General features: G+C 28.4%; 1 protein-coding gene across 4 annotated transcripts; it reads left to right on the top strand.

The window, feature by feature from the left end:
* Nucleotides 1-186: 186 nt before the first annotated feature.
* On the top strand, nt 187-13,000 carry LOC119671542 (lipid storage droplets surface-binding protein 2). Of its 4 annotated transcripts, XM_038082230.1 has the most exons (5): nt 187-610; nt 9,398-9,835; nt 10,581-10,628; nt 11,795-11,949; nt 12,082-12,304. In XM_038082230.1, exons 1-5 carry the CDS (start codon nt 430-432, stop codon nt 12,211-12,213), a joined length of 954 nt encoding a protein of 317 aa, XP_037938158.1. In that variant the 5' UTR covers nt 187-429; the 3' UTR covers nt 12,214-12,304. The 4 variants fall into 4 exon arrangements, with proteins under 4 accessions (XP_037938158.1, XP_037938157.1, XP_037938161.1 ...); XM_038082229.1 differs by lacking the exon at nt 11,795-11,949 and having other exon boundaries at nt 12,082-13,000; XM_038082233.1 differs by lacking the exon at nt 10,581-10,628.
* Nucleotides 13,001-13,255: the final 255 nt, after the last annotated feature.

Consider the following 13,255-nt stretch of genomic DNA (forward strand, 5'->3'; position numbering starts at 1 on the left):
GTTTACAATTTAAGATAAGTGCAAGCGAAGAGACTGCAAAGAGAGTTTACACATGCAAAGCTACTGGACGATAACGAAATGAAGTGAGCAAAAAATGTGTGATCGCTCGCAAGAGAGAAGTGCGCTGCAAACGAGACGGGGAACAAGTTTTTATAAAATATCTGTGCTGAGCAAGCAAAGCAATCAGAAACATTTTGTCTGCGTTGAAGAGTAGTTCTATGCCGCAATAGAATTAATTCAGTAAATGTAAATCTTGTTAAAAGAAAAGAAACTTAAGGAAAAAATTCAAAAGAATTAAAGTGAAAAAATAAATTAAAATTATTTGTGCAAATTTATAAAAAATTAAGTGCAAATTGACTATTTTTTAAATATTAAAAAAAATACATTTTTATTAAATTACAAAAAAATAAAATAAATTCATATATAAAAATGGCAAGTGCAGAAGCTAAGCAAAATGAAAAACCAACTGAAAATGGCAGCGCCGTTGCTGAACAGGTTAAGGATACACAAAACCTTTTACCACATTTGGAATCATTAGAACGCATCATTAAATTGCCAGTAGTTGGCGCAGCTTGGGATAAAAGCCAAGACGTTTATGGCAAAGTAAAAGGTGAGTTCAATAACGCCATTTTATGTTGAATTTGCTTTAAAATATTTTTTGGTTTTATAAAAAATATTTTAAAAATAAATGTAATTATGTTATAAAAAACAAAAAACAGTTAAATTTTGATTTATAATGCAATTATAAAATGGGGCACACGAAGTTTTAGCACAGTTATTAGTTGTTTCTATGCCGCATTTCACAAGTATAACAATTTGCATATTTGGCTTTTGTTTTTGTTTTTGTTTTGTATGCCGAACATACATTCTGTATGTGCCGCCATTTGGAGAGACCACTACAAGGCAAAGGCAAACATTGCAGTATAATAGTTCAACAGTTAAATTCTAACTGGAATTGTAATTGTCATAATATTTGTTCTTGTACACCTCACTTGAGAATGTTTGTGGCAATTTATGTACAAATTTATAACAATTGAGCTCAATTAAGTTCAATTATGCATTAAATTGCGAAACTCTATTGAAATTGTATTGAAATTGAATTAAGCTGATGTTTGCTGTTTGTTGAATTTCTTTTTCATTTTTATTTTTCATTTTACAATTTGCATTTATATATTTTTAACTGCATAACAATAGTATTGAGTTTCCCTTCGAGTTTATGTGTGAGCGGGTTTCAAAGTTCAAGAATTTCACTTATAAATAAATTAAAATTACGTTGTTAGTTATTTCTATTTATTCATTTTGTTTTTTTTTTATTTTTTTTATTTTTTTGTTTTTTTGTTTTTGTGTTAACTGATAAATAATGGGTGTGTCATGCAATGAATAAATGTGTTATTTGTTGTGAATATTGAAAGTGAATGGCCGGCAAAGATCTTGACGATAATTGCTAGATGCTTCTGTATGTAGATTTTCTATGTAGGTTTTTTTTGTTGTTTTCCAATTAGAACTTCTCAACTGGCATAATTTGTGCAAGGTTTTTTCCCAGAGGTTTCGAGATTTCTTCTTATAATACACAATACAAATAATGGGAAAAATATTTTTTTCTATTTGATTTATTTATCTTTAAGTGAATTTTAAAATTAATTATAGGTTATTAAAATATTAATATAAAATTGCATTCTAGCATTAAAAATAATTTTTATTTTGCTAAAATATAGTATAATAAACATACTACAATATATAATTAGAAATTGTTTAATTTTTTTTTTGTTGTTGTTGAGAGATGCCAATTTAAATTGTTTTTAATGCATTTAAATAAAGATGTTTTTGCAGAAGCGAATATTAGTCTAAAAGCTTTTAAAAGTACATTTTGCTAAAAATATTCATAATTTAAGTACATAAAATTTATGGTGGAAAATCACTTAGTAGATGCCACGTGTCTAAAAAGAATCTTGTAGATTAACAAAAATTTTGACCAACATTAGGGTTTTGATGAGTTTGAATGGTCTGATGATTTTGAATAATATTATTATATCTCTAAGTACTTCTAAAAAATTCTAAAAACAAAATAGATCATCATAGATTTTGACCAACATCAAGGTTTTGATGAGTTTGAATGATCTTTTAAATAATATTATTATATCTCTAAGTACTTCCAAAAAATTCTAAAAACAGAAACAAAAAAAGGTTGCTCTTTAAACGTTTTTATATCTAAAAGTAATTCTAAAAACTTAAAAAAATATAATGAAAAAAAATTGTTGTTGCTTCAGTAGTTCAGAAGTTTTTAAAAAAATAAGATTTTTATTTTTTGTTATAAAATATTAATATTTCGTAAGAACATTGTTTATTAAAAATTCTACATTCGTTTTTTTTTTATTTTCTTGATTACATTTTAATAGGATTTAATTAGAGCTGGTCAAGAAAATGTTGGCATATCACCTGTAATTGTTATTTATTCTTCTTATTTTTAATATTAATAATTTATTATAATTTATATATTGCAAAAGCTATATTAAAACCCAACAATTAGTTTAAATTCACTGATTAACAGAAAACCCCATGAATTAGTGATTAACATAAATTTATTTAGCGATAATATATATATTTTTTATATTATTTAAATATAATTTTCAAGGTCATCTTATGACATGTTTTTGTATTTGAAATAACATGAAAATATAAGTTCATTGACCTTAATTTATATTCTATTTTATTATATTTGAAACTGTGATATTATAACAGTTAACATTTTTACTAGAACAGTTTCAGTTATATTATATTAGTTTTGGACTGTATTTAAATAATGATAGAATTGAAAGCAAAGCGTGAATCTAGTTTGTTTTAATACAAATAAAAAAAAAAAGAAAAAATACAGGGTCGTATTAGGTATAGCATGATAGGAAACGAAATGTTATAAAACTTAGTGCAGGATCTGTACATAAGAGACAGCATTTATGTACAGGATCGATCCTTCTCAAACCACCTACTGGCATTTGAGTTTGGATAAATAAATAAATAGATTTAATTAAAATAAAGTCTAAAGCCTATAAACTTTAGTTAGGATATTGTTTTAAAAACGATTGAAAAATTAAGAAAAAAATTAAAAAATTACGGCAAAAATTAAATAATTAATAAAGTTTAAATTTCAGATTAAAAAAATATTGATTGATTTATAGTTTATTTATTTTTTTTTAAACATATTGGAACTTAGTTATATGAATTTATTCAAATTTAATTTTCTTAATTATTATCAACAAATTAAAAATAAAATTTTAGTAATAATAAAAAAAAATTTAATATGAACTAATTTGTTTTTGCTGGATGCCTATTATTTTTCATAAATGAAATATTGTTTATATGTTCCATTTTTAATAAATCTACATAGGTACAGTAAAAATTTTGTTGGGTGGACACTTAACGTTAGCTAACTTTTATCTATTGAAGACGGCTATCTCGTCAAGAGGCATTAAATTTCTTGCAAAAATAATAATTTGCTCTCGAAAAGTTGTCTATTTATGATGAGTTCCCGGCTAAAAGGGATTAGGGACCAAAGAGTAGTGTCTGTTAGGTATGTGTTCGTTTACGTAAAGTATTTGTTCACTAGGGTTGTTCATTCAATATGAGTGCTTGCTCAACAGAAATATTTGTGCAATAGAAGTTCGTTCAATAGAGGTTTTCATTTAATAGTGATGTTTTTTAATAGGGATATTTAATCAATAGGATTGCACGAACATCTATAGTTCGTTTATTAAATATGCTTATTTAATGTAAGTGTTCATTTAATAGGAGTATTGGGCTTTTTCAACAGAAGTGTCCATTCTTCTTGTTGTAGTAAAACTTGGACCTGCTCTCATGACTTTATTTTAATAGATAAATGGGATTTCGTTGTCTGTAAAGAGACGTAGACGTGTCCAAACGCTTTTGGATTTAGAATGTTGGGGTTGTTTTTTTTCTGTTTTTGTTTTTGTATCTCGAGCAGATCTATATTCCGGAAAAGATGAATTAAATCAAAACATACATGGGTAAGGATATGAATTAGTTAGAAGTAAGTGAGCAATGTCTAACACGCGTCTGTAGATACAGTAGTTGATGACTCTCTCTGTATTCTAACTGAATGGAATATAGTACCTAGTGATGTGATTTAACTATGGTTATGCATTTACTTAACTGAGTGAACGGATTATGATGTTACACATGATTAAGTTACAATCGGTAGCTACTATATTCCATATAATTGGCCTACAGCGACAGTAGTCAGATACTATAGCTAGTGATTGTAGTGTGATCGTGTGTAGTATTCATCATCACATTTCAACAAGTTTGTAGTTTTGTTAATAACGTACTTTGTGTGCTATATTTAGAATCTTCTATCACATCTAATAGATCTACGTGCAATATTACCACAATAAGTAAAAACAATAACAATAATAAGTAATAATAATTAAATGTAAAAATATACTTTAATGAAAAATACAAAATATTACATTAGCAATAAATTACAGTTTACAAAACATCTGTAAAAAATAATTAAATTAACTATACTTTTTGTTGTTGTTATTATTGTATACGTATTAACAAACACTTTGTATATAATTTACATCTGTTTTGAATATTTATAATATTTTTCTTATAAAAAAATTAATTCATATTATGACTAACAAAGCGATTAAGAATTTAATTATCACATTCAATGAATAAACGACGATGGGGAAGCGTTCTCAGAAACTTACCCGTTTAAATGCAAATACCCGTACTCGTACTTCTCGTACTCGTACACAGTCCAAGTTCAGTGCTGAAGAGGAGAATGAAAAGTAAATATTTTAAATTATATATTTTATAAGTTTTGAAATGTACAAAGTCCAAACTTCATTAAAAATTGCCAATACGATTTGCATAAAACTTCGATAATTTTAAAAAAATTACGACTTTGCATACCGAAATACATAGATTAAGATGGGTTTGGTTTGGCTTGGCTTGGCTTAATGAGGTGCGCTTCGCAAATTCATTGGAAATTTTTTTTTCGACTTCTTTGAATTTCGTATTTGTTTATAAAAGTGTTAGACTTTGTGTTATTGACTTAATTTTATTTATTTTAATTTTTAATTTTAGTTCTTGAGAATAAAGAAAACTACAAGTATGAAAAAAAAATTTGTCTTGAATAATTATTTTAAATTTTCTGGGTTCAAGTTTGTTTCTCAAGTATTCTTATCGGTTCAAGTGGAATTTGTACTCAAGTGGAAGAAAGCACGACTTTAAGAAATTCTCGATGCTTATGAATATTGTTTACTTAATATTTAGGAATAAAGAATTAAAAAACGATTTTTTTGCCTTTTTTTTATTATATTTTTTCTAACAAAGAAAGCGATTTTAAACCAACATTAAAAACCAGAGTAATATCTGCTCTGTTCAGATATATTATATATTAATATATCAAAAATATATTATATTTAAAAAAAATATGTATATTTAATATATTTTTTTATATAAAAATTTCTAATTCGAACAGTTTAATTTAATATAGTTTTGCGATAGATGGCGCATCTATTTATTTGTTGATCGCTTCAATGTAAAACTTTCCAAGTTTAAAATGCAATATCCCAAAAACTAAGCGAAACTCATGTATTATATATAGAGGAAACAGTTGTTCAGAATAGCTGACTTTACTTAAATCTGTAATTTAACCGGAAAACCGAAACCGAACCATTGAAGTGTGTATGTTGACAAGTAGTGGAATTTATATATAATATATGACTAGGTATATTTTACTTAGAAAACTACAAATACGATCGGAAATGTCATAATATACTTATAGAAAATATAGTTTTAAAATGAGAAAAATATAATAAAATTATAGAATAGAACATTATAGAAAAGATATAGAATATAATATTTAAAAGATGGTAGAGCAGCATTTTTAACTCTAGTGTCAAGAACTTTAAATTTTTATATTTATATTCAAATATTAACTAAACTCTAAAATTAAATAAAAATAAAATACAACATCAAAATAAATATAATAATAATAAAAAAATCATTTATAAAAATATATAAACATTTTCATGACATTATCGAAGACCACGTTTTCATTCTATTCCCACTCGAATCGATAGATAAATTCGTATCTATTATATTTTGTACTAAGTAGTTTGATTGTTAAAGTAGCTACAAATTTTATTCTATTTTATTATAAATAAAATAAAATAAATAATATTTTTGCAAACATTTTAATCACAATCTCTTAACATTTTTTTTTGCTTTTCCTTGACATACAAATATATTGAAATACAAGCTTATCGCTGCTGCTCCTTCGTTCCCTCCTCCAGCCACATTTGTTCATTTATCTCGAATTGCAAGTACAATAATTGTTATTTATAACATTTTATATAAATTTTACTGCAAATAAAGTCATCAAATGATTAATGCAAAATATCGTACGAGCTTAATTACAGAGCCGGCCGGCTGCGACGTAGCGCTATGTGCCAACAATAAACGAATAAAAACAATCACCAAAACAATTTTAGAGATAATAACAGCGTGTATTTTTCCAGAACTTCTATGTACTACCGTACAAAAGTCAAGTGAGAACTCGTCATTCGACAATAAAATCGAAACTATTACATGCGGAATAGTTTGGCCATAGACGTAGTAGTCACATCTTTTTTAGAGGAATGGTAAATTCTCTTTTAGCTTGGGTATGTTCACAGAGGTTTGAGCTGTGTTTACATTTGGATGGGTCTATGGAGATATCATTTCATCTGTGGCTGATAGTGAAGGAGACTTTTAGTCGTATTTTTTTTTTTTCTGACTTCAGCTTTGATTGTGGTTAGAAGAAGAAAACTAGACTGGCTATTCTCGTATAATATTAGAAAACCCTCAATATTACTCTGCTTAAAGCTCCTATTCTCGTCTAATAATCTAATCGCTTTTTTTGTGACTATCCGGCTAGGAGGCAAATACTTCTATTCTCGTCTTATATAAGGCAATCCTAAACAGAGAGAGCATGCATTCTAATCTATTTCCTAATTATTTACTAACCTGATCTGTTAGATTAGGTTTAGTTACCACAAAAGATTTTTATGGAATACTGGACCCGGAAACTTCTTTCCACGTTTGATATTATAAAATCTTCAACAAAATAAATCCTACACCTTATTTTTAAGACAAAATGTCTTTTGTTACTATAGATAACTAGGCCGTAAGGTTCTCTTCCAGTCTGATATTAGGAAATCCTCAATGAGAAACATTCTAGCCTGTTTTAATATTAAAAAATCCTTGATCTGTTTTTAAGAAATGCTCGATTAAAGAAATTTTCTCTGTTTAAGTTGTAAGAACAAACGATTACTAGACCCAAAATCCCAATCTTCGCCTGATATAAAGAAATCTTCAAATAAATATATTTCGATCTTCATTTTTAAATCTGCATGTTTTTTGCTTGGTTGGGGTCAGTTGTCAGTACTAAAGACTGCTATTTGTTTAGTGGCAGTTGTTTTATTCCACAAAAGATGTTTATGGAATACTGGGTCGGAAATTTCTAGTTTCATCTGATATTAGAAAATCCTCAACGCTAGACTTTATAATCTATATTGTTAAAGCTGTATGTTTGTTGTTCGGTTGGGGTCTCCTTTCGTAAAAAAACATTACTATAGATTGCTGGGCTGAGTCTTATTATTAAGAGAGGCATTCTGGCTTTCACATGTTGGATTTACTACGTTCAGAGTGTTTCATTCTACTGAGAGCCCAGAACCTTGACATGTTATCCTATCTACTATTGTATGGTAGTGACGTTAGTGTGTGAATAGTGACACTATATGCATCTCATTATTTGAGATACTACCTAAGAAATAATGAATGCACCTAAATTATTTGTTTGCAGTGCTGCACTGATATAAGTGCTATAGATACTATGGTATATGGTATATAAAACGTTCTAGAGTTTTGGTTTGGTTTGGTTTGATAAGAGCGAAGGCAGATTGACTTTTTGTTGTTCAGTTTAATGTGCCACTTTTTATGAATTTGTTTTTGTAAACTTCATTGTTTGGTGCTGATTTGTTAATTTTTTATATAAAAAAAACCGTTGAAGTAATAAATTCGCGCTCTGTAAACTAAACTGATTTGATTTCATGTTTTTCAGTCAGTTATCAATTGAACTGCAAATGACTGATTAGATTTAATTACGTTGAATTGTACTTATGTTTCACTGGCTCTATATTCTCTGGCTTCATTTAATTGATTGGGGTGGGGTTTCGACAAAGCAAAGCAGGGGAATTTAATTTCACTGAAATTTGTTGTTGACCCATTTAAAGTTTAAAAATAAAAGTTTTAAGTGTCTGATATTATATACAATAAATTAAATAAGCTTTTTAAAATATACATTTGTTGAGTTGATAATGATATAATAAAATTGTTGTATAAATAATGATTAATTCGTTCAACGTACTAGAACTATATATATATGTTCAGGAGGGGAAAGAAAAAATGTACTTAAGGGTAAATTAAATTTTTATGGTTTTTCCATATATTCAATTTTGCTTGGAAACTTCCACAGCTGAAATTAGCAAGTATACTTCATGAAGGACGACAGAGGGTTTTGCGGGTGTCAGGAAATGTATTTAACGGTTGTTTAAATTTCTTTAAACTAAAAATAATTTAGAAACTTGAATCAAAGTACATTATCATATATATTATGAATGGGTATCATAATAGATCTTTCAAATCGCTGTATATGGTAGTAATATATTAATTTATTATGTTCCACCGATCATGATCTATTCATATTTAGATAAAGTTTCTAATCAAGATGTAACGAATGTTATATTTAACCAAAGCATTGTTCTGTCATTATAATCGAAGTGAACCAGAGACGTAAGATCAAACACTTTTTGAAGTTTTCCTACTGCAAAGGTAAAGTTATACAACTGGTCATATAAAAGAAAGTACAGCTATACTGCGTCAGTATGGGCTCCACAGCTCTGCAAGAAACTCTTAATTAAATATTTAGTCATGCTATAACGCAGCTCTGTGCATTTTAACTGACTACCATCGCATGTCACTAGTTAATCATCTTTATGTGTTATCTAAACTGTTCCTAGTAAAAAAGAAGTGCCAGCTATTGTCCGAACAGTTAGTGTGTCACACAATCTAGTCAGTAAATCCTAACTTCCATGTTGTTATAACCTATCCTATCAATCTTTTTATTTCATTCAGCGTACAGACAAACTAGATTTATTTATTGACCATTCATATGTTATACGATATTTTTATCTAAATGTTAAAAGTATGCTTACAAACTATTAGATTATTTTATTAATAAGTGTATATATTCAATTATGCTATATAAATATTTAATTTTTGTTATAATTTATATTATTTAATAATAATTAAAATTATTTATTTCTTGCAGGGAAAAATCGAGTTTTCAACTGGGCTTTGAGCGCCGCTGAAGATTGCGTTACTCGTGCCGTGACAACAGCTGCACCAATTGTCTCAAAACTTGATCGTCCTATTCAATACATGGATCAAACTCTCGTTAAAGGCATTGATAAATTGGAAGTTAAGGCTCCAATTATCAAGGACACACCACAAGAGATCTACAATCAAGCCAAGAGCAAAGTGATCGATGTTGTCCAGCCACACATTGATCGTGTGGTCAAATTCAAAGCGGCAGGACAACAGAAGGCAGCTTCTCTTAAGGAGTTGGCTTGGCAAAAGGCTAATGAAGTTTTGGCTACACAATATGGTAGCTTGGCTGTAACTGGTGTTGATACTACAACAGCCTTAGCTGAACGTTTACTGGAATACTATTTCCCAAAGAGTGAATCCGATGTGGAGGAAGATAATGGTAAATATCATAATTAAAATGATTAAGCAAATTAATGAAATAGAAAAATTCAGTTTACTTAAGCGAATTAAATAAGAATGTAATCAGACCCTTACAATCTAGTTTAATCAGTTATTAGATTTCTTTGAAGTGCTAAGTCAGGTTAATCGTAGAAAATTGTAGTAATATTAATATTAGGAAATTTTGGCGTACTTTGCGCTCTATCACGGGTTCGGTATTATCAAATGATAGTAGCAGTTCATTTGCTAGAGCACGTTCCTTGTACGACAACCAACCAACTCCCCACTTTCTCTAAATTAATTACTAAACGAGTAGAAAAGCCTTTAGTAGATCTAGCCGTACGAAGTCTATTTTTATTTCGTTTTGTCATTTCAATTCCAATAAAGCAAGTAATCTGTACTTTTCCCCAGTTGATAAGATAAAATTCATAAGCCCATAACAAATTGAAAATGATTACAATTTTTTGTTCTATTTGACTTTTTATAAGTCGTAATAAAATGCGTCATAAATACATTATATGCCAAAATATTTATGAAATTCGTACTCTGTAGACTCTTAATTAGTTTTGTGGAATTTACGATAAATATTTCGCTTAAATGCCGTAGACAGTCATAAATTTTTTTCTAGATATTTTCCATCAGTCATAATCTCCTGGCGTCTTTTCGAAATTAATTTTATCTTTTTAAATTACTTTTTTAATAATCGTTTTTTAATTAATAATAAATCATTAATGTTTTATTCTCAGATAATAAGCAAATAAATGTCACAAATGGCAACCTAGCAGAAAATGATAGTAAGTTTCTATGATTTTGTTTAAGTCTCTGTACAGCTCACTTTGCATGTGACTAATATTGTTTTCTTATAAACGTTAAACACCTAATATATGTTACTAAAATATATTAAACTTGTATAAACATTAGACAAAAAATGTTCGGTAGTAGTAAAAAACAACCTAATGTATTCACCTTATAGAGTGGGTAAAGGAATATACAGCTACTTAATAAAGTTCGATAAGTTTTCAGTTCCGAGAGTAAACTGGGACCACTAATCGTGTACGAGGATCAAATACTCGTATCACTCATTATTTCTACTGAAGTTTTCCGTTGTAGTGGTAATAACCCGCTGAGACCTGAGAGCAGATAAGATGACAGGATTTACAAGACGAATACATAGGTCAGAATGTGAATGGTTGATGGTTGAATATAGGTGGGGTGGGCAATAGGTAAAAATCTCCAAAGGGATTTTACAAGTGGAATCTTAGCATTTGGGACGACAATGAAATGACATGGATTACAAAAACTTATGGTAAATCAATTTACGACGACTACGCACAGCTCATTATCATCTATATTGCGTGCTTTCGGGATGTAAACGCATCTGCTTCTAATATTGTTTAGCTATCTTAGAATATGTTGCTTTATCTAGTTTAAACACACTTATTTAGATTGTAAAATTGGCTCCATGGGCAGACAGATTCAAGTCGCGATTGCCCCACTCAGCGGGGGTTACAATAGATTTGATATCATAACATAGTAATTCCGATGATGATTACTACTGAATAATTTAAATCTCTCATCATCATTACTTAACGCAACAGTACGATTAGGGTTTTAGCTTACTTTTTGATTCTGCTCTATTCTACTGTATCTCTGGTAAAAATAATTTTCCATATGAGTATTGAAAGATACCATATTAGACAAAGAACAGAACTAATAAAATCTTACCATATTAAATATTAAAAATTCAAAAATTATTTAGTAATAGAAATAATCCTGTTAGAAACAATCTATTTTTGTGTCTATCTGAAAAGTTTTATAGCTTTCGCTATCAACTATAGTTTATTACTTTCTTACAAAAAAAAACAACAAAAAAAAAAAATAATTCATTTAGCGAAAACACTTTAAAAAGCCGCTTACTAATCGAATTATTTTTGGTTACTATCTGCTCTTCTACTTTTAGTTGATCATGAACTTGAACTTGACAGTAGATTTTTAGTAGCTGCCTCCACAGTATTTCTATCAATGTCATTAAGAATTATAACAGAAATAGTTGAATACATAAGAAGAAATCCAGATATATTGTATCTTATCGATAGGGAATTGAATAATTTTTTGGTAAGCATAGGTTTCTCCTTAACTTATTTTTGCTTAAGTTTTGTTGTTTGTTTTTAATAATTTAATTTAATTAATTGATTAATAAACTTAACAAAAAAATTAACAATTCTATTTTGTATATTTAAATTTTAGTACCAGTTCCCGCAAGCGAGGACCCAGTACTCCACACCGTACAAACAGTTGGCAGACTCTCCAATAAGATCTCGCGTCGCGTCTATAGAAATGTCTCCCGCCAGATCAAGCAAGTGCAAAAAGGAAACATAAACGATTATCTGAGCTCATTGATTGCTGCTCTAAGACTACACCAGTATATCAATTTCATCAACTCATCCATGGGTACAAATAGTGAGCAGTCGTCGTTGAGCGATTCACCGTCAACTACATCGGGGACAAGCAATAGCAAGCAAGGAGCGGCTACTAAGTGAACTTCTCGTTCACCGAAAAGTTTAGCCAAACCAATTGTGTTGCATTCTTTTTAAGTTTATTAATATTAATAATAATAATAATAATAATATTAAATTTCGCATAAATAATAATAATGAAACCACCCACAATTTAAGTTTAAGGAAATTTTTGTTCAAACATCGATTTTTTTATTAAAATTATTTTCTTTGCTCATCTATTTCTGCTTGTATTTCTAAAGCCATAAATTGTATCTTTTAAAAACGTTTTTAGTCTCGTAGTTTAGATACACCATATTATATATTGATATATATGTATATATTAATATATATATGTATTTATATACTATTCTATATATATAATATTTTTATAAAATTTGTTAGTTTAGTGGATCCGCGTCGCGTCGCACATACAAATGTAAATATTTATTAAAATTAATTTTAAAGAAAATTTATTGTCATTGCATTTGCGTATGAGTAAAAAATGGATACGAAATTCTATTTTTAAATTTCACATATATTAATTCTTAAGCTTTTAGTTCTAATATTAGCTGTGCTAAACCTACATTGATATCAGTACATGTACGCAATTTAACAAGAATATAAAATATGAATTTATATTGAATTATGAAATATATGAAATTTATATTAAAACCATAAAATTCTTTTTTTATTTACTTGGTGAAAAATTATCTAATGGCGCACTAGATAAAAGATAAAAGATAATAAATATCTTTATCTTTAGTAATAACAGGTTAAATTATCAAGGAAAATAGTATAGAAGCAATCCGAAACATCTCGAAGTGTGGATTAAAATCGCATAACAAGCTAATGGGAGTATCCTAAATGTATTGGAGTAAAAGAAGGAGTCAGAGAGAGAGAGAGAGAGAGAGAGAGAGAAAGAA

The sequence above is a fragment of the Teleopsis dalmanni genome, chromosome 1, assembly GCF_002237135.1.
Source record: "Teleopsis dalmanni isolate 2A chromosome 1, ASM223713v2, whole genome shotgun sequence".
NCBI classification, from domain to species: Eukaryota; Metazoa; Arthropoda; class Insecta; order Diptera; family Diopsidae; genus Teleopsis; species Teleopsis dalmanni.